The 22,569-nt window shown below is 43.9% G+C and overlaps 1 protein-coding gene across 1 annotated transcript; it reads right to left on the reverse strand.

The window, feature by feature from the left end:
- Positions 1-322: 322 nt before the first annotated feature.
- GCM1 (glial cells missing transcription factor 1) lies at positions 323-21,728 on the reverse strand. The gene is made up of 6 exons (XM_066252978.1): positions 21,673-21,728; positions 18,812-19,017; positions 6,703-6,955; positions 5,616-5,728; positions 4,140-4,268; positions 323-3,349 (listed from the first exon to the last, which is right to left on the reverse strand). Exons 2-6 carry the CDS (start codon positions 18,884-18,886, stop codon positions 2,618-2,620), a joined length of 1,302 nt encoding a protein of 433 aa, XP_066109075.1. The 5' UTR covers positions 18,887-19,017; positions 21,673-21,728; the 3' UTR covers positions 323-2,617.
- Between the last annotated feature and the right edge of the window lie 841 nt (positions 21,729-22,569).

Raw genomic sequence — 22,569 nt, forward strand, 5'->3', positions numbered from 1 at the left:
CTGCAAGGCCATTGCTTCACTGTATCAAAATAGCAGCAGCAAACACAATATGTTGCAAAGTTAAGGTAGTATTGTTTGTCATCTGACACTGCACAACTAATAAAAACTTATTCCACTGCCAATCATTCCCAATAGAAAATCATTAAATATTTTGACCCAACTTCAAAGACGGATGTAAGAAAGTTATATTATACAAGGCTTATGACAATGTTATCTTGAATTACATAATTTTTTTTTTTTTTTGTATTTTTCTGAAGCTGGAAACGGGGAGAGACAGTCAGACAGACTCCCGCATGTGCCCGACCAAGATCCACCCGGCGAATTACATAATTTTTATAACTAGTTGTTACCACAAAATAATTTCAGGAATTCTGAATATTCAAATTGTAGCCTAGCCTAAATATCATAGGGTATTGTGAACAAGACGCATATTGTGTTCATCTGCAATAATTAGAAAGTCATGAAGAATTTTCTTCCTGTAGCATTAAGTAGTTTCTTTTTCCATTGGTACTGCTAAAAAGTTGCTATTTTAAATCTTTTATCTGTCACTAATTTAAGACAACTATGCAAAAGTTGTTTCACATTACTTTAGTCAGGGGGTCCCATTTTCACTCCTCAAGAGAGTTTGTGTGTTTCTCATGTGCTTCTTCGCTCATTGGTTCATCTAGTTCTGCCGGCTTAGTCAATGTCATCTTGATCAGCCAACCATCTTCATAACAAGATTTGTTGACAAGTCCTGGATATTCTGCAAGAGCTCCGCTCATTTCACTGATAGAGGAGACTAGAGTTCACTAGCAGCTTTCACACTTTTCAAAGCACCAAACTTATCCTGTTTGTTCAAACAAGCTTCCTGTGCAAAATTGCTGATTCTTGCTATTCTAATACCATTTTCTGTATTATTTTATTCATTCATGTTTTTCTATGAATTTATGCCCCGAGAGCAGATCAGGGCCAGTGTGCAGTGACCAGATGCTGCTGCTCTCAGACCCCAGGGTAACAGTGGTAATATCATTATTATTTTTAAATGCAAGAGCAGCTCTCAGAACTGAAAGAAACAAATGATCAGAGTAAAAGTATCAAGAAAGGCCTTGAACAATAAATAAAAAAATAAGACCCACACCAATGCTCATCATCATGAAACTTCAATTAACTAGAGGTAACAAAAATATCCTAAAAGCTCCTAAAAAAAAAAAAAAAAAAAGAGTAGGCCATATTTATAGGACCAGAAATCAAAATGACATCCACCCTTCTCAACAGTAATGCTGGAGGCTAGAAGACAATAGAGCAATGACTTTAAAATTTTTGAGTGGAAATGATTTTCAACTTAGACTTCTCAGCTAAACGCTCTCATGTATAAGAATAGAATTAAGACATTTCAAACATGCATATGGGCTCAAAAAAATGTATCTTCCACCTACCTTTCCTTAGGGAACTAGTGTGACATGTGCTCCATCAACACTAGGGACTGTACCAAGAAGGAAAAAATATGGAATTCTGGAGAAAAAAGAGGAAAGAAGGTCCAAGAATGATGAGGAAGAGCAACAACACGCTGACAGCAAAGCAGCAGGATTAGTGAGCACTCTGTCCAAATTTGAGGAGATAGAAGGTTCCAGAAAGACTTTAAGAAAAATATAAGTTATATAAAGAAAAGGGCTTTTATTGCTTGGCCAGTGTTTCAGGATAAACTATTGTTGGTTATATAGGAACTAAGCACTGAGATGAGACAATTATACAATTATCAACTCCAGAAGAAATAAACTGTTGTCTAAAAAAGGAAATGCAAGTCTAGCGTCCCAAAGAGCCTTGCTGTAAGCAGTCACAGGAGCTGTAATCTGAGTATTCATTTAACCAAAGATTGTGATGAAACTTTCAACAAATGGTGCTGAAACAATTTAATATCTACATGCAAAACTAAAATTAAGCTCAACCCTGGTTACCTTATACCACGTACAAAAATTAGAAATGGAACAATCACTGAAATGTAAGAGCTGAAAATATAAAACTTCTAGAAGAAAATCTCTGTGACCATGGATTAAATAGGACATAGTAACTGGGAAACAATGTTTGCAAACCATGTATCTGGTTCTAGACTTTTATCCGAAGATAACTGACATTTACCCTTTATCCCACCCCTTACCCTCTGCCTCTGGAAACCACAAATTGGATCTGTTTCTAGAATTTGAATTCTCTTCTTCAGATCCCACACATCTGTCAGATTACACAGTATCTGTCTTCCTGTCTGACTTATTTCAGTCAGCAGAATACCCTCGTGGTCCATCTGTATTGTCACAAACGGCAGGATTTCCTTCTTTCTCTTTTTTTGCGCTAGTTTTCCATTGTTTATACAACTTCTTTACCCATTCATCCAGCAGTGGATACTTAGGTAGTTTCCATGTCTTGGCTATTGTAAATAACAGTGCAAGGAACATGGGGATGCTGATATCCCTTTGAGACAGTGATTTTATTTCCTTCAGATATATCTACCCAGAAGTGGGGTTGCTGGATCACGTGGTAGTTCTACTTTTAATTTTTTGAGTAAACCTCCATACTGTTTTCCATAGTGACTGCACCAAATTACCTTCCCACTAACAGTGCACAGGGGTTCAGATTTGGATCATCATCTTAAAGGGCAGAGGTTTAGAAGCATTTCGTTGTTGTAGTGATCCAAACCCACGTACCTCATTTCTTCATCAAAATTCCATTTGCTGCTCTTGGCCGGCAGTGAATACTGATGGTGAGGGTAAGGGGCATAGGTGAGGACGAAGGGGTCTTCCTGAGGTGAATGGCACATGGTGGAAGGGTAGTAGCTGTTAAAATCCACATGCACCTTCTCGTCATAAAGATCGCCTCCTGCATTTGGCCACAATGGGTGACAGCTAGTTTTGGCTGCAGGCGGTTCCACTGGAATCTGCTGGGAAAGGGGTTCTAGAGAGTTCTGGGAAGGGGAGAAGTCATAAGGCCAGCTGGTCTGAGGAGAAGGGTAACTGGGACAACCGTTGTCATTAAGAGGATTTCTCCCCAAAGCAGCGTTTTTATTCCACGTCTGCAGATGGTCGTAGTCAGGGAGGAGTCCCGGGACAGGAGGCTGAGGCAGGTCTCCACCGCTGTAGGCGCGACTGTTGGGCACTTTGCATTTCTCATAGAGCTCAGTGGGGCCCAGGGTCGGACTGGGGCCTGCCAGATCAGCGGCTCCCTCCAAACCGTAACTCTTAAACAAGCAGTCATTCAGTGACTTCTGGGGGGCGTCCGCTGGTAAAGGTCCGCCATCACCACCAGATAATAGGATGCCTTCCTGGAAAGACCAAGTAAAAGGCAGACTTCCCCAACTTTGTGCTTCAGCTGGAACAGACTGGAAGGGAAAGTGAAAAGCTCATGTTAATAAGTTAAGCAAATTGACACGACTCCCCCAGGCACGCATGAGTGACTCCACACAAATAAGTGTGCTGTCAGCTTCCTCATTCCCCACGAGCCTGCGGCCCAAACAGTGCAGCCCAGCACAGCCCCTGAGACCTGGGGCGAGGCAGGTGCCCCAACTACACTCAGTACAACTCTCAGGGGACCTCTCTCTCTCTCCCTCTCCCTCCCTCCCTCCCTCTCTTTCTCTCTCTCTCTCTCTCTCTCTCATTTCCCTCTCTGACTTTTCTATTTTTTTTAGTGCCGTATGGAGTCTCAGAGACTAAGGTGTTTTGTTTCATTTTTTTCTCCAGACTTTTCTCTAACCTCATTTTGTTGAGCCATACAGAGGACTTCTAGCACTGTTGAAAAGTCGACTCTAATCTGTTTTAGGGAAGAATAAAAATTTGTGGGAACAAATATAAGGCTAATATTTGTGGATCGTTTCAGTTAGTTTTGGTTCTATCAGAACTGAAATAAAGCGCCAAATAGAGGGTAAGTTCTAACTCCAGTCTCCTTTTCACTGTCGTAGGGAAGATGAGTCTAAGATTATATATAGAAGTTAGGACCGAGAGCACGCTACAAAGACGGAGGAGTGAAGACGAAAACCTCAGGCGCAGTCTCCGTGACTGACGCTCGCCGAGGGATGAGCCTGCCGGGCTACCACCCCTGGTTTTCCTGTGCAGGGAAGCGGCTGGAGAAATACACACTGACCCAGCAGAGGGGTGGCGGTGGGGAAAGGTCACCTTTGTGTCCGGGCCCCGGTTCAGCTTTAAGGAGGCGGAGGAAGACGCCGTGTGCACTTTTTTCATTGTTCGTCTGGCCTCGGCTTCCAATTTGGTTTCTGGTTTTGGATGATCGTGTTCTCCCTTTGACTTAAAGGGGACAAGGAAGTAAAATAAATGACTAGATAGTACTTTACGGTGTATAAAATTCTGCCCTGCTGTCTCAAGTGTGTGTTGCTATCGCTGAAAAAAGACTCACTTTTGATGTACCGCCCACGTCCACCAAGCTCTCTCTTGTCTGCCTGTGTTTGTTTACGGTGCTCCTTATTTTCAGTGTCTCTTACCCACGTGGCAAAGTCATAATCGTCGGGAGAACAAGTAACGCCTATTGCACACGATTTCATTTAACCCTCAGCACTGCCCTATAAGGTACATACTATCACTATCACCCCCAGTTTACAGAATAGGAAATTGAGGCGTGGAGAGATTATAGCCCCTGGGTCACTTCCCCTAGTAAGTGGCTGAGCTGGGATTTAAAGTGTGCTAAAGCCGACCACGCTGAGAGCCAGTTGTTCAAGATTCGGGAATTCTGTGATCTGGTTGTTAAAAACAGCCGATAGATTTGAGATCAGCCATGATAGGAAGAGTCATAGAACAGAGACGTGGTACTCCACTGATTCAAATCCAGGCAGTCCATTGGCTGAGGTCACTCTTCACCACTCTGTAGACTACTGCCCCCATTAACTTCTTTTTAATTCAGTGAGAGGAGAGAGGCAGAGACAGACTTCCACATGCGCCCCCACCACTGGCAAACACACTACGGGGGGGATGCTCTGCCCATCTGGTGCATTGCTACATCGCTCAGCACCGGAGCTCTTCTTAGCACCTGAGACGGAGGCCATGGAGCCATCCTCAATGCCTGGGGCCAACTCACTCCAATCCAACCATGGCTGCAGGAGAGGAAGAGAGGGGGGGAAGGGGAGAGAAAGAGAGAGAGAGAAAAGCGAGAGGGAGAGGGGTGGGGAAGCAGCTGGGTGATTCTCATGTATGCCCTGACCAGGAATCAAACCTGGGACATCCATATGTCAGGCTGATGCTCTACCACTGAGCCAACTTGCTAGGGCCCCATTTACTTCTTAATATCCAGATTTTATAACACACTGGAGTTTAGGGGACTAAAGTAACATGTTTAGATTTACAGAGCAACTTAGACATCAGAGCTGGTATTTAATCCGGGATTTGTTGGAGGTCGCCGCATGAGGCAGGGCTGCTAGTCTGAGTGTGATGAGACTGCTAACTCCCAAGGGGCCCGAGACAGAGGCAGCCAGCTATTCTGCCTTGTCGGCACTTGGCAACCTTGCTGGGGTGTGGAGTCCAGGCTCTTGCTCTCTCTAGGTCGGTGTTGGCTCTCATCACCTGTGTGAAACTCCTTGTACTCTGTGAACATTTCTTGAATTAAAAATAAATGATATCTCATCACTCTAACTTGAATCCAACCTGGAAAAATATGAAGCGTCCATCATGCCTCCAGAAGTTGGTGACTGGGAAGCCCCCGTGTCCTCGGCAAGGAATCAGCTTCAGAGGCCCATCGCAGTTGGGACAGCGTTTCCCTGCAAAAGAGCAGAGGAAGGTGACGGTGCCCAGCTGGGCCATGGCAGCAGACTCCTGAGCCTCTGCAGCCCTGGAGGTGTAAGCTTGGACCCCAGGATGGTGGAAAATACACCTGGCACACTTTTAAGTTACCCCTGGCCCTAGGAAGCCTGACCACCATAACTGTCCAGATCACTCTCACACGTGGGTAGAGGGAGCAGCCTATAGCACGGATGTCTCATAGGTTCAAGCAAGAGCTCTTATAAGCAGATAATCCTTCCCTTGAAATTCTTTGTACAGAAGAAAAAAATTTTTTAATTCATGAGTAGAACTAAGGGTCAAGGAGCAAAGTCACACGGGAGAGAGAACACAGCTACTAAATTTTCACTGAAGTGTAAATAACTGATATTAAATCCTGCACTGAGAGCAAATCTTGAACATAAGTCAAAGGAAAGAACATGAAATAACTCAAGGCCTGAAATGGTCAAGGCACAGGGAATGCTGAATGGATTTCACAATCCGATGACTACGATAAAAAAACAAAATGAGTACATATTTCTGCATGTGATCAAGGCATGAACCTAAATGCCGCGGAATTGAGTCTAATCTCAAATTCGGTCTCAGTGTGCCCGGTCCAGATCAAACCACTCCTTGAGATCATGTAGGGACCCGTTCCCCAGGAGGTCAGGAGGGTAGTCTAATACAACTTTCTCCTAAACCTTATCTGGACATACTGATGAATCAATGTGAGTCCCAAAAGTGAGGTCTTGAGTCAGGTGCCTTTAACTCAAGGGAGAGTTGTAATGGAGGGTGCTCTGTTCACGGGAGATCTGTGGGGCAGCCCCTCATGGGGGACAAGAGGGATGGTTAGTCTCCACCACACTCCCAGGTAATGGCTGGGTCCTTGGGATGTGCTAAGATGTAGTGGCCCATCCGGGCAGGAGCATTTGAATGGACACCAGCTTCCTCTCCAATACCAGCGAGCCCCACTCACTCTGCTGCTTCTGCCGGGCTTTGTCGCAGATGGCCGGCCGCAGGTAGATCTTGCGGCCCCCCGGGGTAGAGCAGTCCTGGCTGCACGCCACCACGCCCAGGCAGGACTTCTTGAGGATGCGCGAGTTGTGGTTGTTGGTGTTGCGCATGGCCCAGCTGCTCAGGTGCCTCTGCGCGTTCCTGTCCTCTGAGCTGTAGATGTACTTCTCGTAGGAATCGGGCCACTCTTGGAACCAGTCGGTCTTTTGCACAGTCTTATGGAAACACAAAGGATATCATTATCATTTAAGCTGGAAGACACAACTGTCCATCACGGTGGCATCAATAGACACGAAGGCTGTTTTGACGCTCAAGAGCTAGGTGAGAGACCTTCGGCAAAGACCAACCTGGGTTCAGTTCTGATGGTGAGATCTGAGAACACAGCCCAGCAGCAGTGACACAACTGCTGTGTCTATGGAACCTTTGCGCCCTGGACCAAAATAAGTTATAATGCAGCCCCCTCTGAGTTCTTCGCAGTGGCTGCTTCTCTAGCCCTGGGTGATAAGAGTTATGACCATTTCTCACTGAGAATCTCTGAGGGTCAAGTAATATTATTGTGTGGTGACACAGTTAATGTGGAAAACGCTGTGGCAGGTTAGTGAGATAATATCTCATACCACTGGGTATTGCCTTACTAAGAATGTTTAGGTTTATGCAGAGTTACCAGCAGTGGGAAGACTGGAGGGCCAGGTGTGGGGGGGATTCTGGGAGCTGCTCCCTGCCCCGTGGAGTTCTTCTTCCCTTTTCTCTCCTCCCGTGTTCATGTGCCTCAAGCAAGGAGAGGAGTGAGGAAGAGTTCACTCTGACTGACAACTTCTCTCTCCTTGCCCAGGACCGCCTCTCTTCCCTGGGTGTGAACACTGAACTCAACCGGGACACTCAATTATTGCAGAATCAATTATTTGGCTTTCTGTGCGTCTCTTTCTTTTCTTTTCTTTTTTTTTGTATTTTTCTGAAGTTGGAAACAGGGAGGCAGTCAGACAGACTCCCGCATGTGCCCGACCAGGATTCACCCAGCATGCCCACCAGGGGGCGATGCTCTGCCCATCTAGGGCGCTGCTCTGTTGCAACCAGAGCCATTCTAGTGCCTGAGGCAGAGGCCATGGAGCCATCCCCAGCGCCTGGGCCATCTTTGCTCCAATGGAGCCTCGGCTGCGGGAGGGGAAGAGAGAGACAGAGAGGAAGGAGGGGGGTAGGGGGGAGAAGCAGATGGGCGTCTCTCCTGTGTGCGACGCCTGTGTGCCCTGGCCGGGAATCAAACCCGGGACTCCTGCACGCCAGGCCGATGCTCTACCACTGAGCCAACCGGCCAGGGCTGTGCATCTCTTTCTTCATCTGTGTAACAGGACTGACAAGACCTGCCTACCTTAAGAGTAGTTCTGAGAATTAGATATGATAGTATATAAAAAATACTTAGCACAGCATGAAGAGCTTAATAAACGTTAGTCATTGATGTGTGGCTCTCATTCCGTAGGCCCTGCCTTGGTGCACAGCTGCTCCATGTGAGAGACACCCCCCATTCTTAGAGTGAGAACTATCAAGCAGTCTCAGGAGTCAAACGTGCACTGTGTCCAACCCTGCAGCTTCCAAAGCCCTGGCGTGGTATAAGAACATTTTTCACTAAGAATATTATAGATGATTAAACTGGAAGATTCTAGAAGGAGTGATCAGGGCACTGGTGGTTTATTGAGTCAGATTTCAAGTTTAGAACATGCCAAAGAACTCTGTAACCTGAGACTCTGGGCAAGTGATTTTGTCTCTGAAGGCTCAGTTTGTTCTTCTCCGAAATGGGGACACTGATAACACACACTTCAAACAGTACTGTAAAGAGCAGCAAGCCTTATATAACAGTGCCTGTTTGAATGAAACGTCATGAGAGCTGAGGTAGGTCTGAGGAAATATGAGAGGTTTTATGTACATGACAGGTTAGTGATTAAGAGCTTGGGTCTGCAAACTAGCACCCTGGGCCAAAGCCCACCTACCATTTGTTTTTGTAAACAAAGTTTTGCGGAGGGGTTTTTTGTGTGTGTGTGTGACAAAGAGAGAGAGATTCAAAGAGAGAAACAAATAGGGACAGACAGACAGGAATGGAAATAAATGAGAAGCATCAATTCTTTTGTTGCAGTTCCTTTAGATCAGGGGTCCCCAAACTATGGCCCGCAGGCCACATGCGGCCCCCTGAGGCCATTTATCCAGCCCCTGCCGCACTTCCGGAAGGGGCACCTCTTTCATTGGTGGTCAGTGAGAGGAGCATAGTTCCCATTGAAATACTGGTCAGTTTGTTGATTTAAATTTACTTGTTCTTTATTTTAAATATTGTATTTGTTCCCGTTTTGTTTTTTTACTTTAAAATAAGATATGTGCAGTGTGCATAGGGATTTGTTCATAGTTTTTTTATAGTCCGGCCCTCCTACGGTCTGAGGGACAGTGAACTGGCCCCTGTGTAAAAAAGTTTGGGGACCCCTGCTTTAGATGGTGATTGAGTGCTTTCTCATATGTGCCTTGACTGGGGGGCTATAGCAGAGCAATTGACTCCTTGCTCAAGCCAGTGACCTTGGGCTTCAAGCCAGCGACCTTTTGGCTCAAGCCAGCGACCCCATGCTCAAGCTGGTGAGCCCGCACTCAAGCCAGATTAGCTCATGCTCAAGCCAGCGACCTCGGGGTTCTGAACCTTCCTCCTCATGTCCCAGTCCAACACTCTATCCACTGCACCACCACCTGGTCAGGCTGTAAATAAAGTTTTACAGAATCATGTCCATTCATTTGACTGTTGTTCCTGAATACTTTTATACCACCACGGCAGAAACTGGATGGCCCACGGAGCCTAAAATATTTACTGTGTGGCCCTTTACAGAAATTTTGCCAATTCCTGGCTAAGAGCATGGCCAATGGATACAGATGGCCAGTGTGAGCCTTTACAAAGTTCGTTGCCCACCCAGTACCTGCCTCCTTTTCTGTAACAAGGAAACTTACCTCACAGGGCTGTTTTGAGGATCGAATTGGTTAACATACACAAAACGTTTATAACAGTGCCCGACACACAGCCGTACCACATTGGCTTAAGCTGTTACTCTGTTACACCCAGGGCCGCACACAGCCAGCCAATGTAGAAGCCAGCAGCTTTCAGGAGACAAAGGACCCACAGAGAGGTCACTTCATGCTTTACACTTTGCCAAGCCAAATGCAAGACAGGAGTCCAAGCGCCTATAAAACAACGCTTAATCTGTGTAGCTCTGGTGCCACCAGCTTCCTTTTCAGGGCAATGACAAAAGCTGGTCCTTCAAGTAACTCCTGTCACATGGGAAGGGGAAGTGGCCCAGAAGAGAAGGGTGAAATTCACAGGAGTGTGGCGCCTGGAAGGGATGTCCCCTCAAATCCACCTGGCAGCTTGCTGCCTTAGCATTCCCAGGAAAGGGGCCCAGCCAGGCCCAGATGCAGAACAAACGGCTTTTCCCAGGTCTCTCCCTCCGTCCCTCAATTTCTTGGTAATTCTGAGTGGGATGAAACCCAGTGTCCCCGGGTGAGAGAAGTAGCTCACCTCCTGCCTTCTCCACCCGCCTTCTCTCCGCTACCTCTGACCTGAGCTCCAGAGAAGGCTGCTTGTTTGCTGTCACAGAAATACCAGGGAAAGCAGAACACTTTATCTTTTGAAATAATAAAAAGGCAGGTTAAGATGTTAAAATGTGTACCTTCACCTAACATTTTGGACTATAAAATCTACTGGTGGATTTGAATTATTCAAATACAAAGCAGAGTTGTTAGGCTAATGGCGGTAGGGGCAATGTGGACTTGGAAAAGGCAAGATTTTCATCTTTTAAAGGTGAGTGGCCCCTTTTAAAAGGGTGGTCAATGGCATAAATCCCATGAGCCAGGAGGAGGGGCAGGTGTTTGTGAGAGCAGTTCAGATGCTCCGGTTAAAGCAGACTCCCTATTCGTGGATGGAAAATAAAATCTCCTCCATGTCTGTCTGTCTTTCTCTCTCTTTCCCAATTTCTCTCAGTTTAATGTATATTTTAATCTCCCTCAGGGCTTCCTCTTTGATCCATGGATTATTTAAAAATATATCATTTAGTTTCCATGTGTTGAAAGATTTTCCTGTTGTCTTTTGATAGTAATTTCTAGCTTGATTCTATTGTAACTGGAGAACACACTCTGTGTTTCGAATCATTTTAACTTTTGTGAGGTGTGTGTTAGCGATCACGATACATTCTGTATTCTACCGTCTTTTGAGCTTTTTCCCAGCATCCCCTCCACTGGCGCCATACATTCCCAGTACCGTTAATAATACAACAATTTTAACAAAGTATGGACTTAAGAAAATTACTAGGAGTAAAAGTATTCAAGGTATTCCCTTGGCTATTTATTTATGCCCCGTCTTTTGACCTGGTGCTTTGTGGAATCTTCGCTAACTTTTGACACTGAAATTAAGAAAAAGCCAGATCACAGTAATGCAAAGGAACCCATATGTCCAATGAATAAAAGGGATTGCAGAAAGCCTTTTAAATTTAAGGCACAGGGGAGGTAAAAGGTAAAAGGAAAGAATAATCATGTTTAAATCATGTTTAGTAAACCCCACAAAATATATATATATTTTTAAACCTTTTGTTTATTTTAATTTCTAACTTTCATGAGTAACTCTTTGTTTTTCCTCTTGGTTAAGAAGTTTATAATTGAAGGGGAATATTCTTAAGGTTTTCAACATATAAATCTAACTAATTTATATTTTATAATCTCATTGTTAACAACTTTGGGGACTTCATTAATGTTTCTGTGACTCCTGTGTGCAATCTTTTACTAAGATACCTAATTCTCTCACTCAAAATCTTTAAAATTCTAAGTAATCATAGACCACCCTTCATCCTTTCCTCTTTTTAATTTACTACTACTTGAAGTTTTAATAGGGTACATTAAGAATGAATTACTATGCTGTTATATAAAACTAACAAAATAAAAATTCTGAAATAAGGCATCAAAAATATCCACATTATCATATTATTATATTAAAATTGATATTTGTTTGGAATACAGTCTGGTCTCATATAAAGCAATTATCTACCAAGTTTTCTTTAATAATAATAACTTATTAAGTCCTTGTAAATAAATATTTCCAAATAAAACAGGGATAGCAAACAGACATCTGCCAGAAAATCAAATAGAGGAGAAAAAATTAGATGTTATTTATGTAACACAGAAAAACAATTTAACCAGCATTTTGATTTACACACAACCTTTCAAGAACATCTCTCTTCTGAGCCAACTGAAAACCAAACTCTTAAGTATTATCCAAAGGTGAAACTCAATTCAACAAAATGCTTCTGAGTTACATCAAGAACTCCTGCTTAGGCTAAACCTGCCTTTTCCTTCCTTCGTTAAGGGGTCAGAACTCAGGACAAAAAGTTCCTAACTAAGGGGAGCCAGAGTGTCCCGCTTTCAAACTCTCTCTGTTGCCTACCTCTCCTTTCTCTTCTCTCTTCCCTTTCCCGGTCCACCCTAGAAGCCAGGGACCTCCCGACAGGTGCTCAAGAGAGAGCTAGCTCCGCTACCACTGAGGCAGGAACGGTCCCGGGCCCATCTCGCCAGAAGCACAGGGCAGCAGAAGAATCCTGGCCCTAATCACAGGGACCCCGATGACCATGGGAGCCCATACAGGTGGTGCTGCCCCAGGAAGTATAAGGAGGTCAGGAAAACTGGACAAAGAGGACAAAGAAGACCAAGTCTCTGCGTCAGACCAACAACAACGCGACCTGACCCTGCAGCCAGACAGTGACTGACGAGGAGTCCAGACTCTGGTACCTCTCACCGCGCTAGCACCAAGACACGAACATGACCACCACAGGCTCATTCTGCTCACGTTTAGTCGCACAAATACACAGAAAGAGCTCAGAAATTCAGGTTTGCTAATAATTTGTCGCTCCTCTCCTTCACAGGCAAAAGAAAATTTCCTGGTTAAAAATCATGATCCAGGAATTAACTACTATATTACCCCATGTATAAGACGTACCCTTTTTTTTTTGAAAATTTTGAGGTCTAAAAACTGGGTGCATCTTCTCCAGTGGTTATGGCATTTCAAATGCCATAGATGGAACTGAGGACGAGGAAATCTATGAAGACAGTGATTCATCATCAGACACAGATGAGGACAAGCTAATGGATGGGAATTTTGACAGTGATGAGGCGTTGTATGAATTTTATGATAAATAAAACTTGAGTTCAATAACTTTATGTAAAACCATTTTTTTTTTTTCAAATTTCGGGTCCCAAAATTAGGGTGCATCTTATACACGGAAGCACCTTATACGTGGGGGAATACAGTAATCGGAGATGTGACTTCAGTTCACTCACCAGGTTTTAGGTTGGCCTGCATGTCTATTTAACCTATGTACGAATATCTTTATTTTTTCCTCTATAAAATCTCGGAATTTTGTGAGTCCCTGATTCGGTGTGGCTTGGGCCATGAGGTGAAGCTGAGAACTGCTCGTGCTCGGGCACAAAGTGATTCAGAGTGTTTGTCTCCTGTGGTGCTGCTGAAACACCTGTGCTTGTGCTTAGAGAAGCTGGCTGCTGTTAAGAATGGAGTGGGTACTCTCATCTCCCTGCAGAAAGTGGGCACTATTTAGAAGAAAAAGGGGCTGATTCTCTTCTCAATTTTCAACTGGAAAAAAAGAATTTCCTAGGGATTCAACACTCTCAAATATTCCAACAGTGTTAACGAGAGTGTGACACTTCCCTGGGATCATGCAATGTACATTTTTTTATGAAGGTTAAACTAAACCAACAGCAAACATTTGTTCCCTACACCAAGAAAACCCTAAAGCAATTATAGTTGGACTTTCAAAGCGCAGAATTGGAATAAACAGACATGTATCAGTGATGGTTTTGAGTAATTTAAGTGTCTGCAGTTCTGTGCCGGTTCCCTGAGGACTGGATTAAAGAGAGATAGCATCAAAATAATCACAAGTTAGAGAAGTGACCAGACACAAACGAGAGGAAGGCTTGCAGAGACACACTTGCAGCTGAGAGGAGGAGGAAACATCCACGAGGCAAACCGGGAGGGGTGACTTATTGAGGGCAAGGAGCTTTTCCTTTGTAATCCCAAGTCTGACCCTGATGCTTTCCTGCCCAAACCGCCTAGTGCAGGGGTCTCAAACTCAACTCAGCATGTGGGCTGCAGAGCAAGATCACAGCCGTTCGGCGGGCCGCACTAGGTCTACAAAAGGCAACTGTTACGCAGCACTTTTCTCACTGCAGTTGAAAACAAAAAAAAAAATCAGTACAACAAGCACAATCGTACATGCAGTTTACTCAGTGTCACAAAACGACCAGAAACTGTAGTTCGCATCACAACTGCTGTTAACTAAGCTAATATCTAGCTAGGATGCTAGAGAAATGAAAAATACAAGTAGGCCCCTAGGCTTACTTAATTTTATCCAAAATATTTTGAACTTCGTGGATTAGTCTGCAGGCCGCACAAAATTGTTCAGCGGGCTGCGAGTTTGAGACCCCTGGCCTAGTGGCTTCCCACAGCCTATAAAATAACCCAGTCCTCATAGCATAGCCTGCTAAAGCTGCCTCAGCTGCAGATTTGAATAGCTTCGGACTTCGGTGCCCCACTCTGCCTTCCTTGTCTTGATCGCTTTCTTCGCCTGCCCTAACCCTCCCTCATTTTGCAATGCACTTCCCTGGAGAAAGGCCTTGGCCAGAGGCTCTGCCTTGCTTTCCATGCCCAGGGCATGCTGAGTTACAGACTTCCTCCTTTAAGCGCCTCAAGCATTTTTCTACATGGCATTGCTTCTCTATTGGGGCGCTAATCTTTTCCCCTGAGCTCAGAAGATCATGGGTACTTTCATGGAGGTTAACACAGCTCCATGACAGCTGTATCCCTGAGCCTGTCATAGTGTCTGGCACATTCTAGTCACTCAGAAATGTCTGATATCCTGGTAAGGACATCACCATTTACTGTTGTCAAAAATTAACCCATAAATCTTGATATAGCTGAGACAGGTAAAGGGATATAGAATTTCCAGGGCCTGATGCAGTCAGGGTTCATTCAGGTGCCCATCGGGAAACTCGAACCATGTAAACGGATTAACGGGAAAGGAATTTGTTTACAAGTTGCAGGAGTTTGCCCACAAGTTAGCGATCCTGGCTGGACTAGAAAATCTTAAAAAAAATGAACTAGAAATTCTTTGACTGAGTGCAACAGAGAATGAAATTGGGGAAATGTAAAATAATAACAAACCATTGCATTTGATCCTTTAAGCAACATTTTTTTTTTAAACACCCAAACAGGTGGTCTGAGGAGGAGTGATCACCTGAGGGACTCCATGAAAAAAAAGGGCGCCACGGTAAAAAATAAGCGAGGGTAACACTGCCTACCCCAGCTTCCCACTGGGAGAGCCACCAGCACACAGGATGGGGAGAAGGCCCCACGTCTGCTGTAAAGACATCTGTCTAACTCCGCTGAACGGGGCATTTCTCTTCTTCTTTTTCACAATACCCACTAACATTCCTTGTAACTTATACAGTACTCTACTGAACACATTTTGGGAAACACTGCTCTGAATAGCAGAGAGCTTTAGGCAGGGTGGTCCAGGAATTACTCTTTTCATTTTACCAAGGAGGTAACCAAGACTTCAGAAAATCAGTTTGTTTACAGTCACACAGATTATAAACAATAAAGTCATTTGTTAATACATTCCATGTTTGTCGTCTGTTGTTTAATATGTTCCAGGGATCGCAGTAGGCCTGGGCCAGCACTTTTAGAATGCAGGCCACCTCCTAAATCTCAGGCCACGGAATCCTGGACCGTAAGAACTCACAGGGTATGTTAGAGACCATTTAGGGTCAGTGAGCAACTAGAGTGAGTCAACTGGGCATTGATGCTTCTCGTTCTTCCCTTTCTCTCTCCTGTTCTGTAAAATCAATCAATAAAATCTTTAAAAAAATTAAATAAAAGAGAGAGAAACCATCTCATTTTAGTGCCACCATCTCATTTTCAGAAGAAGAACGGGAGTCTGGGAAAAGGTCAACAACTCCCTGAGGCTCTACAAATAAAAAGAGGCAGGACTGGAATTCAGTGCGTGGGCTATGTCCCCAGACTTCTGCCTCTCCTAGTTCACCGCTCTGCCTCCAGGTTTGCTCACAAAACGTAAAAATCAGATACGCTTGGAAATCCTTCCAAGACCTTCCATTTTCCACCTCAACTGTTTCTTGCTACAATTCCAGAGTCCGCACAAACCCAGCCCAGGAGGGTGTTGTCTCTGCTTAGAAACTTTTAAGGGGTATTTGCACTTTTAACACATTGCAAGGCACTTAGCTATTTCCATAAGAAATCAATCTTTTTCTGTCAACTACAAATGATATATTTCAAAAACCGAATGTGTATTTTTGTTGTAAATTTTTCAGTTTAATGTCTCGGGTAGCTGAGAACGCTTGTATTTTGGGAATTCGTGTTGGAACATGCGCTTTCGTGAGCGCTGAGACTCCCTCCAGGGAAGCAGTGCTTTCTTCTGTCTCCAGATACGATGGATGATACGGGTCCTCCGTTCCAGGGAAAAAATGGATACCAGTACACAGCGCTGCCTGTCACTTCAGGGGATCCTCAGACCCCATCCAAACTCCTGCTCTGGGCTCTGGCATTGCGAAGTCATCTAGGGACCTGCCTTCTTCAACTCTGTTTTTTTTGTGTGTGTGTGTGTGTTTTAATTTTCCCATTGATTTGAGAGAGACAGAGAAAGAAGAGGGGGTGAGGGGAAGGCAAGTGAGAAAGAGAGAAGTACTCTTCTCTCTTAGTGAAAAAACTAAGTTGTTTTCCCATTTAGTTGTGTACCCACTGGTTGCTTCTCATATGTGCCTTGACCAGGGGTTAATCCCATGATCTCAGCATGCGGAAATGATGCTCTACCCACTTAGCAACCCAGCCAGGACTTTACTTCAACTCTTGATTTTGAGGATGCCCATTTTATATTTGAGAGTTGCAATCATGAAATCAGGAATGGCCTGACCTGTGGTGGCACAGTGGGTGAAAGCATTCGACCTGGAATTCTGAGGTTGCCGGTTTGCAGCCCTGGGCTTACCTGGTCAAGGCACATATGGGAAGCAACTATTACGAGTTGATGCTTCCTGCTCCTCCCCACCCCCCTTTCTCTCTCTCTCTTCTCTCTAAAAAATCAATAAATAAAATCTTATTAAAAAAAATTAGAAGTAGGAAGAATACAAGTCCTTGAACCAGGAGTAAGTTTCCCCTTAACAGCTACCACAATCGTAAACCGATGAAGAACAACTACAAAAAACAAGTACCTAAAACAGGTATTATAACTCAGGTTTATTTAATCATCCTTAAGTGAATGGTAAGTAGGGCACACTCGTATCCTCCACTTTTCTAAGACCTAATGTGGGGGGGGGGGTATTTCAAAGAGCAACAGACAAAGAAACAAAAGAAAAAGTTTTAAAGGATTTAAACATAAAGAGAAGCAAAAGAAAATTAGAGTACAGTTTGGAATGCTCTGGAAGTTTTCGTAAGAGTGAAATCTGGAATGGTTATAAGTCAGGACTCCGGAACCTCTACTCCTTCTTCGCTGCTTGGGGTAACTTAAGTTTCTGGTCCCCCGGAATCAGGTGGACTAGCTCAACCTTTTCAGTACTTGGTAGTGCTGGTTGCCGGTCTTAGCATCTCCTAGTCTCCTTGTCAAACAACCTTCAGTGAAGCATCTTTCAGGTATCAGAGAGGAAGTTCAAGGAGGTCAGTGCTAAACCATGTTTTCTACCAAATTAAGAGTTAGAAAGTCAACCGTCAAAGTGAAGACCAAGATAACGTGAAATAAAAGTCATTTTACAACCCTGGCCAGGTAGCTTGGTTGATTAGAGCATCGTTCCGAAACACAGAGGTTGCCAGTTTGATCCCCAGAGAGGGCACATACAGGAACAGTTGATGTTCCTGTCTTCCTCTTTCTCTCCTTTCCTGTCTTGCTAAAAATCAACAAATAAATGTTTTTTAAAAAGAAAAACAAATGCACTTAAAAAAAAAAAAAAGTCATTCTACAGCTGGAAAGCAGCCTGGTGTGCGTGGATTATCTGCAGAGTTCTAGAAGAGCACGCCATGCCCCTCCCAGGCACTATCAGCTCCACATTCCAGTTACAGACTTAGTTTAAAACCCTCACTACTACAGCAGATAATGCTGTATGGGCACATGTACATTATGAAGAGTCAGTCTACGGGCAAATACATCATCATGGGTTTTATTCTTCTAGATAGCCACGGTGGGTGTGACCTGTGCCAAGCCAGCTTTGAAAGAGAAGGGAAGTAGCATTTTCTTTGCCTCAGTCTGGAATGGGGGTAGAGGTGTGGGGACTCTCATAAATGAAGGCCCACTCAAATCACAGGCTGTGGCATCTCATTGTAAAGTTCCTCGGTCGGATGTCTAGCTGAGGCTTTAGAGGAGAGGAGTTGGCCCAGTTGAGCCCCGCACTGATTTCCTTCCAAGTCTTAGCAGGTTTATAGTTAAGGCTTTATAGCCAAATACAGGATGGGGCAAAGTAGTTTTATAGTTGAAAGTACATGAAACACAGGATTTATTCTTGTTTTGTTTTGGTTTTTTTTGTATTTTTCTGAAGCTGGAAACGGGGAGAGACAGTCCGACAGACTCCCGCATGCGCCCAACTGGGATCCACCCGGCACGCCCACCAGGGGGCGACGCTCTGCCCCTCTGGGGCGTCGCTCTGTCGCAACCAGAGCCACTCCAGCGCCTGGGGCAGAGGCCAAGAAGCCATCCCTAGCGCCTGGGCCATCTTTGCTCCAATGGAGCCTCGCTGCGGGAGGGGAAGAGAGAGACAGAGAGGAAGGAGAGGGGGAGGGGTGGAGAAGCAGATGGGCGCTTCTCCTGTGTGCCCTGGCCGGGAATCGAACCTGGGACTTCTGCATGCCAGGCCGACGCTCTACCACTGAGCCAACCAGCCAAGTATTCTTGTTTTATTATTTATCAACTGTATTATTTTCTATACGAATAACTGTAAACCTACTTTTGCTCCACCCCACCCTGTGTTGAAGGCAAATTCTTATAGCAAGTACATACCTGTGGCAGTTTTAGATCATTAATATCCCAGCTTAATATCTCTTTGTCCTCAGAATCAAAGTCCTCAGGTTCCATGATAAAGTTAGGTCACCCTCCAATTTATGTGTATTCGACTCCCTTCAGCAGGGCTTAAAGAATTTTGCTCTTAATATAGTTGAATCAGTCCACTCAAGCAGCTTAGACCAGGAGGAGACCGTTTGCAGATGCTAAAAAATAAACAATAATAATACCGACCATTAAAGAGATAAAAATCAGTGCTAGTTGCCTAAGCCCAAAACCTGTTTTATTGGCATTTTTGAAACCACTAGCACATAAATAGAAATAAAATGTAGAAGCCAGTAGGGATCTTGCTGAAATAAATAAAGCTTGACCATTGGGACTCAGAGTATGGTGATCACTGCAGTAACCCCTGGTTTGGGCTGCCTTTCTCCTTGCTAGACCCAGCTTGAGAAAGGCTGAGGAGGAAGGGCTGTCACCTGTAGCCACTGGTGAGGATCTGTTCCACCACGTAGATACCTATGTCTGAGAGAGAGAGCTGACTTGGAGTTTTTCCACAGAAATGCCTTAATAAATTAGCTAACGCATGGATGAAGCCACAGGAGGGGAACGTCACAACCAGATATGTCTCTACAGTATTTTAAAAAATCTAAATTGCGGCCCTGGCTGGTTGGCTCAGCGGTAGAGCATCGGCCTGGTGTGTGGGGGACCAGGGTTCGATTCCCGGCCAGGGCACAAAGGAGAAGCGCCCATTTGCTTCTCCACCCCCCACCCCTCCTTCCTCTCTGTCTCTCTCTTCCCCTCCCGCAGCCAAGCTCCATTGGAGCAAGGATGGCCCGGGCGCTGGGGATGGCTCCTTGGCCTCTGCCCCAGGCGCTGGAGTGGCTCTGGTCGCGGAGGAACGACCCCCCGGAGGGGTAGAGCATCGCCCCCTGGTGGGCAGAGCGTCGCCCCTGGTGGGCGTGCTAGGTGGATCCCGGTCGGGCGCATGTGGGAGTCTGTCTGGCTGTCTCTCCCCGTTTCCAGCTTAAGAGTGCAAAAAAAAAAAAATAAAATAAAAAAATAAATCTAAATTGCTATAAAAGATTAATTTTGGTCTTCTCAATAAATATCTTCAAGTATTATCAAATGATATGCTTCTTTGAAATTCTTCTAAAACCTTGGCATTATTGACATTTTGGACCTGATAATTCTTCATTATGGGGGGTTATCTTGTGCATTGTAGGATGCTGTAGCAGCATCCTTGGTCCATGCCCATGAGGCACTAGTAGCAAGCCACCTCTCTTTGTTGTGACAACCAAAAATGTCTTAAGACATTGCCAAACGTCCCCTGAGGGAAGCCTGTGTGAGAACTACTGCTCAAACATCGTGTTTCTTATCATTTAACTCGAAGCACTCTTCAAGACTTCCTTACTTCATCTTTAGCAAGTTCATTCTTTCCAGTCTCCCACAAGAAAATTCTGTCTTCACTTTACTTTGATTAAGTTGTATTATGTAAACAATAGACACTCAAAATTTTTTGTGCACATTGCATTTCTTCCCCCAGAAGGAATACTGATCTAGTTTCTAATTATAATTGGTTAAAGGAAATTTACAATTTAAGAAATAAAGTTAGTTTGAAGTGTTCTACCAAGAAAAAACTTATCATTCTGCAAATGAAATGTGTTTGTTAGTAAACTACGCAGTGAAACATGTTTACATTTACAACTGACCCTTGAACAATGGGGAGGTTAGCAGTGCCAACACCTTGCGCAGTCGAATATCTGAGTATAACTTAAGTCAGCCCTCTGTGTGCCCGTATTCCCAACCATGGATCGAAAATACTGTACCTTTACCTTTTGTTGGTGCTCTTGTGAAAACAAGGGACATGATGATGTTAGGTAGAGCTATCCAATAGTAAACTCAAACTATAAGTTAAAGTCTCATGAGCTCTGTTCCTTAGTTACGTGACTTTGTATAAATAACCCTATTACTTGTCAATCACCGTCATGTAACCAAATATATGGATATAGAAGAGTGTTGACCCGAACAAATAAATGAAGTCTGGCTATTAAATTACAAGTGAAACGGAGTCAAAGAGACCTCCCTATCTTACCTACCCACACTTTCCTAGTGTTCACAGTCACAAAGAGCATGAAGTCTCTGCTTCCCATTTGAAACTACTTGCATGCAGTTAAATCTCCATGAGTTTTAAATCAAATTCTATGTTTGGAAAACAAACATTGAGTTAATTAAGAAATGATGCCATGGATTGATTTTAATTTAGAAGACTTTAGTAACAAGTATATTAGACACAAATACCAAGTGAAAATGTTATAGCAACAGTTTTATGTACTTACCCCTTTCAACATTAGCAACAGTGACTCAAGTGGCCTGAAATTCATTATATCTAACTGGGATAGGTTGATCTTTTTTTTCTAAAAGAAACGCTTGTATAACAAGATTCACATGTCCCAGAATGAAAAACATTGTTTTAAGCCTAGTTAACATAGACATAATCCGTTTGGTTTTAAATTAAGGAAAGGGGGATCAAATATCTTGCTGCAGAATAACTACAATGTCTTTAAAAATTTTTGCCAAATAAGTGACCATTAATATTTTCCTGAAGGATAAGAGTAAAATATAGAAAAGAAGATGAGACTATTTGCAGCCCTTAAGACATAAACAACCTCAGCTTTCTTCCAGGATTAAAAATCTAAATTTGTCAAGACTTTCATTTTTTAAAGCAACTCAGGCCAAAGTATATTCAATTTTCTTCATTTCTACCAAAAAGTCAACTAGAACAAATGGAACCCTGTAAGAATGGTGAGGCCATTACCGCATCCCTTATATTTGCCTCTTCTCAGAATTTCGGGCTTCCTTACCTTCTGACTTCTTATGGAGATGCAGACGGTACTGTGTTATAAAAATCTCATCTCTGGTTCAGGTCCTAGCAGGCTCTGGTCATATTCTAGGCTGAAGCCGCTGTTCCCTAACCCAGGTCAAGGTACAGTATGCTAATGAGCTTTGGCAATAGTCCAATCAAAATCTAGATGCTCCCAGCTCAGGGTAGGTAAGAGCGAGCTGGGGAGCCGCTTAACCAGCCCATTTCGCCACAGAATGCCAGCAATGTGATGAATATTCCATGGTGTGCCTCTGAACTTTCCCCTCCTTTATGTTTGGAGGGCATTTTAACTAAAATGGACATTGAGAACTTCTAGAGGAAACATAGATGTTTTCCTTCAGGTAATTTTATAGGCTGGGACCAAGGCACAATTTACAGTAGATTCTAATGCTCCCACCATTTATTTACCTCTGCCAGTGAGAGAGAGAGAGAAAGAGAACAGACAGATATTGCAGTGATGGAATTTACTGGTATAGATACTGTGTAGCCAACAGCTCCTAAACCAGAAACACCAAAATGCTATTCTACCCCTAACAATGCTGCCCCAAGAATTATGAGTGTTCCAAAATTCTCCAAAATAATAAATTGCCCCTTCTAGAGATGTCCTCAGCAATCTGGGCACAGCCCAATGAGCTCAGTTCATCTGCTCTACATCCCAGGCAGTCTGCTAGGCTCTGGAGACACGAGGGAGAATGAAAGCCACTAAGAAGTTCAGTACCAGGTGGGGACCGGAAATAGCCAGTGAACACCTGGTAAAGTAGTATGTGATTACCTAACCCCTGTGCTGTACACCAGAGCTAATGCAAAATAATATTAAATGTCAACCGTAATTTTTAAAAAAAGTTCATTCTAGGTGAAAAGATGAAAAAAAAAGAGA

The sequence above is a fragment of the Saccopteryx bilineata genome, chromosome 1 (assembly GCF_036850765.1).
Source record: "Saccopteryx bilineata isolate mSacBil1 chromosome 1, mSacBil1_pri_phased_curated, whole genome shotgun sequence".
Taxonomy (NCBI): domain Eukaryota; kingdom Metazoa; phylum Chordata; class Mammalia; order Chiroptera; family Emballonuridae; genus Saccopteryx; species Saccopteryx bilineata.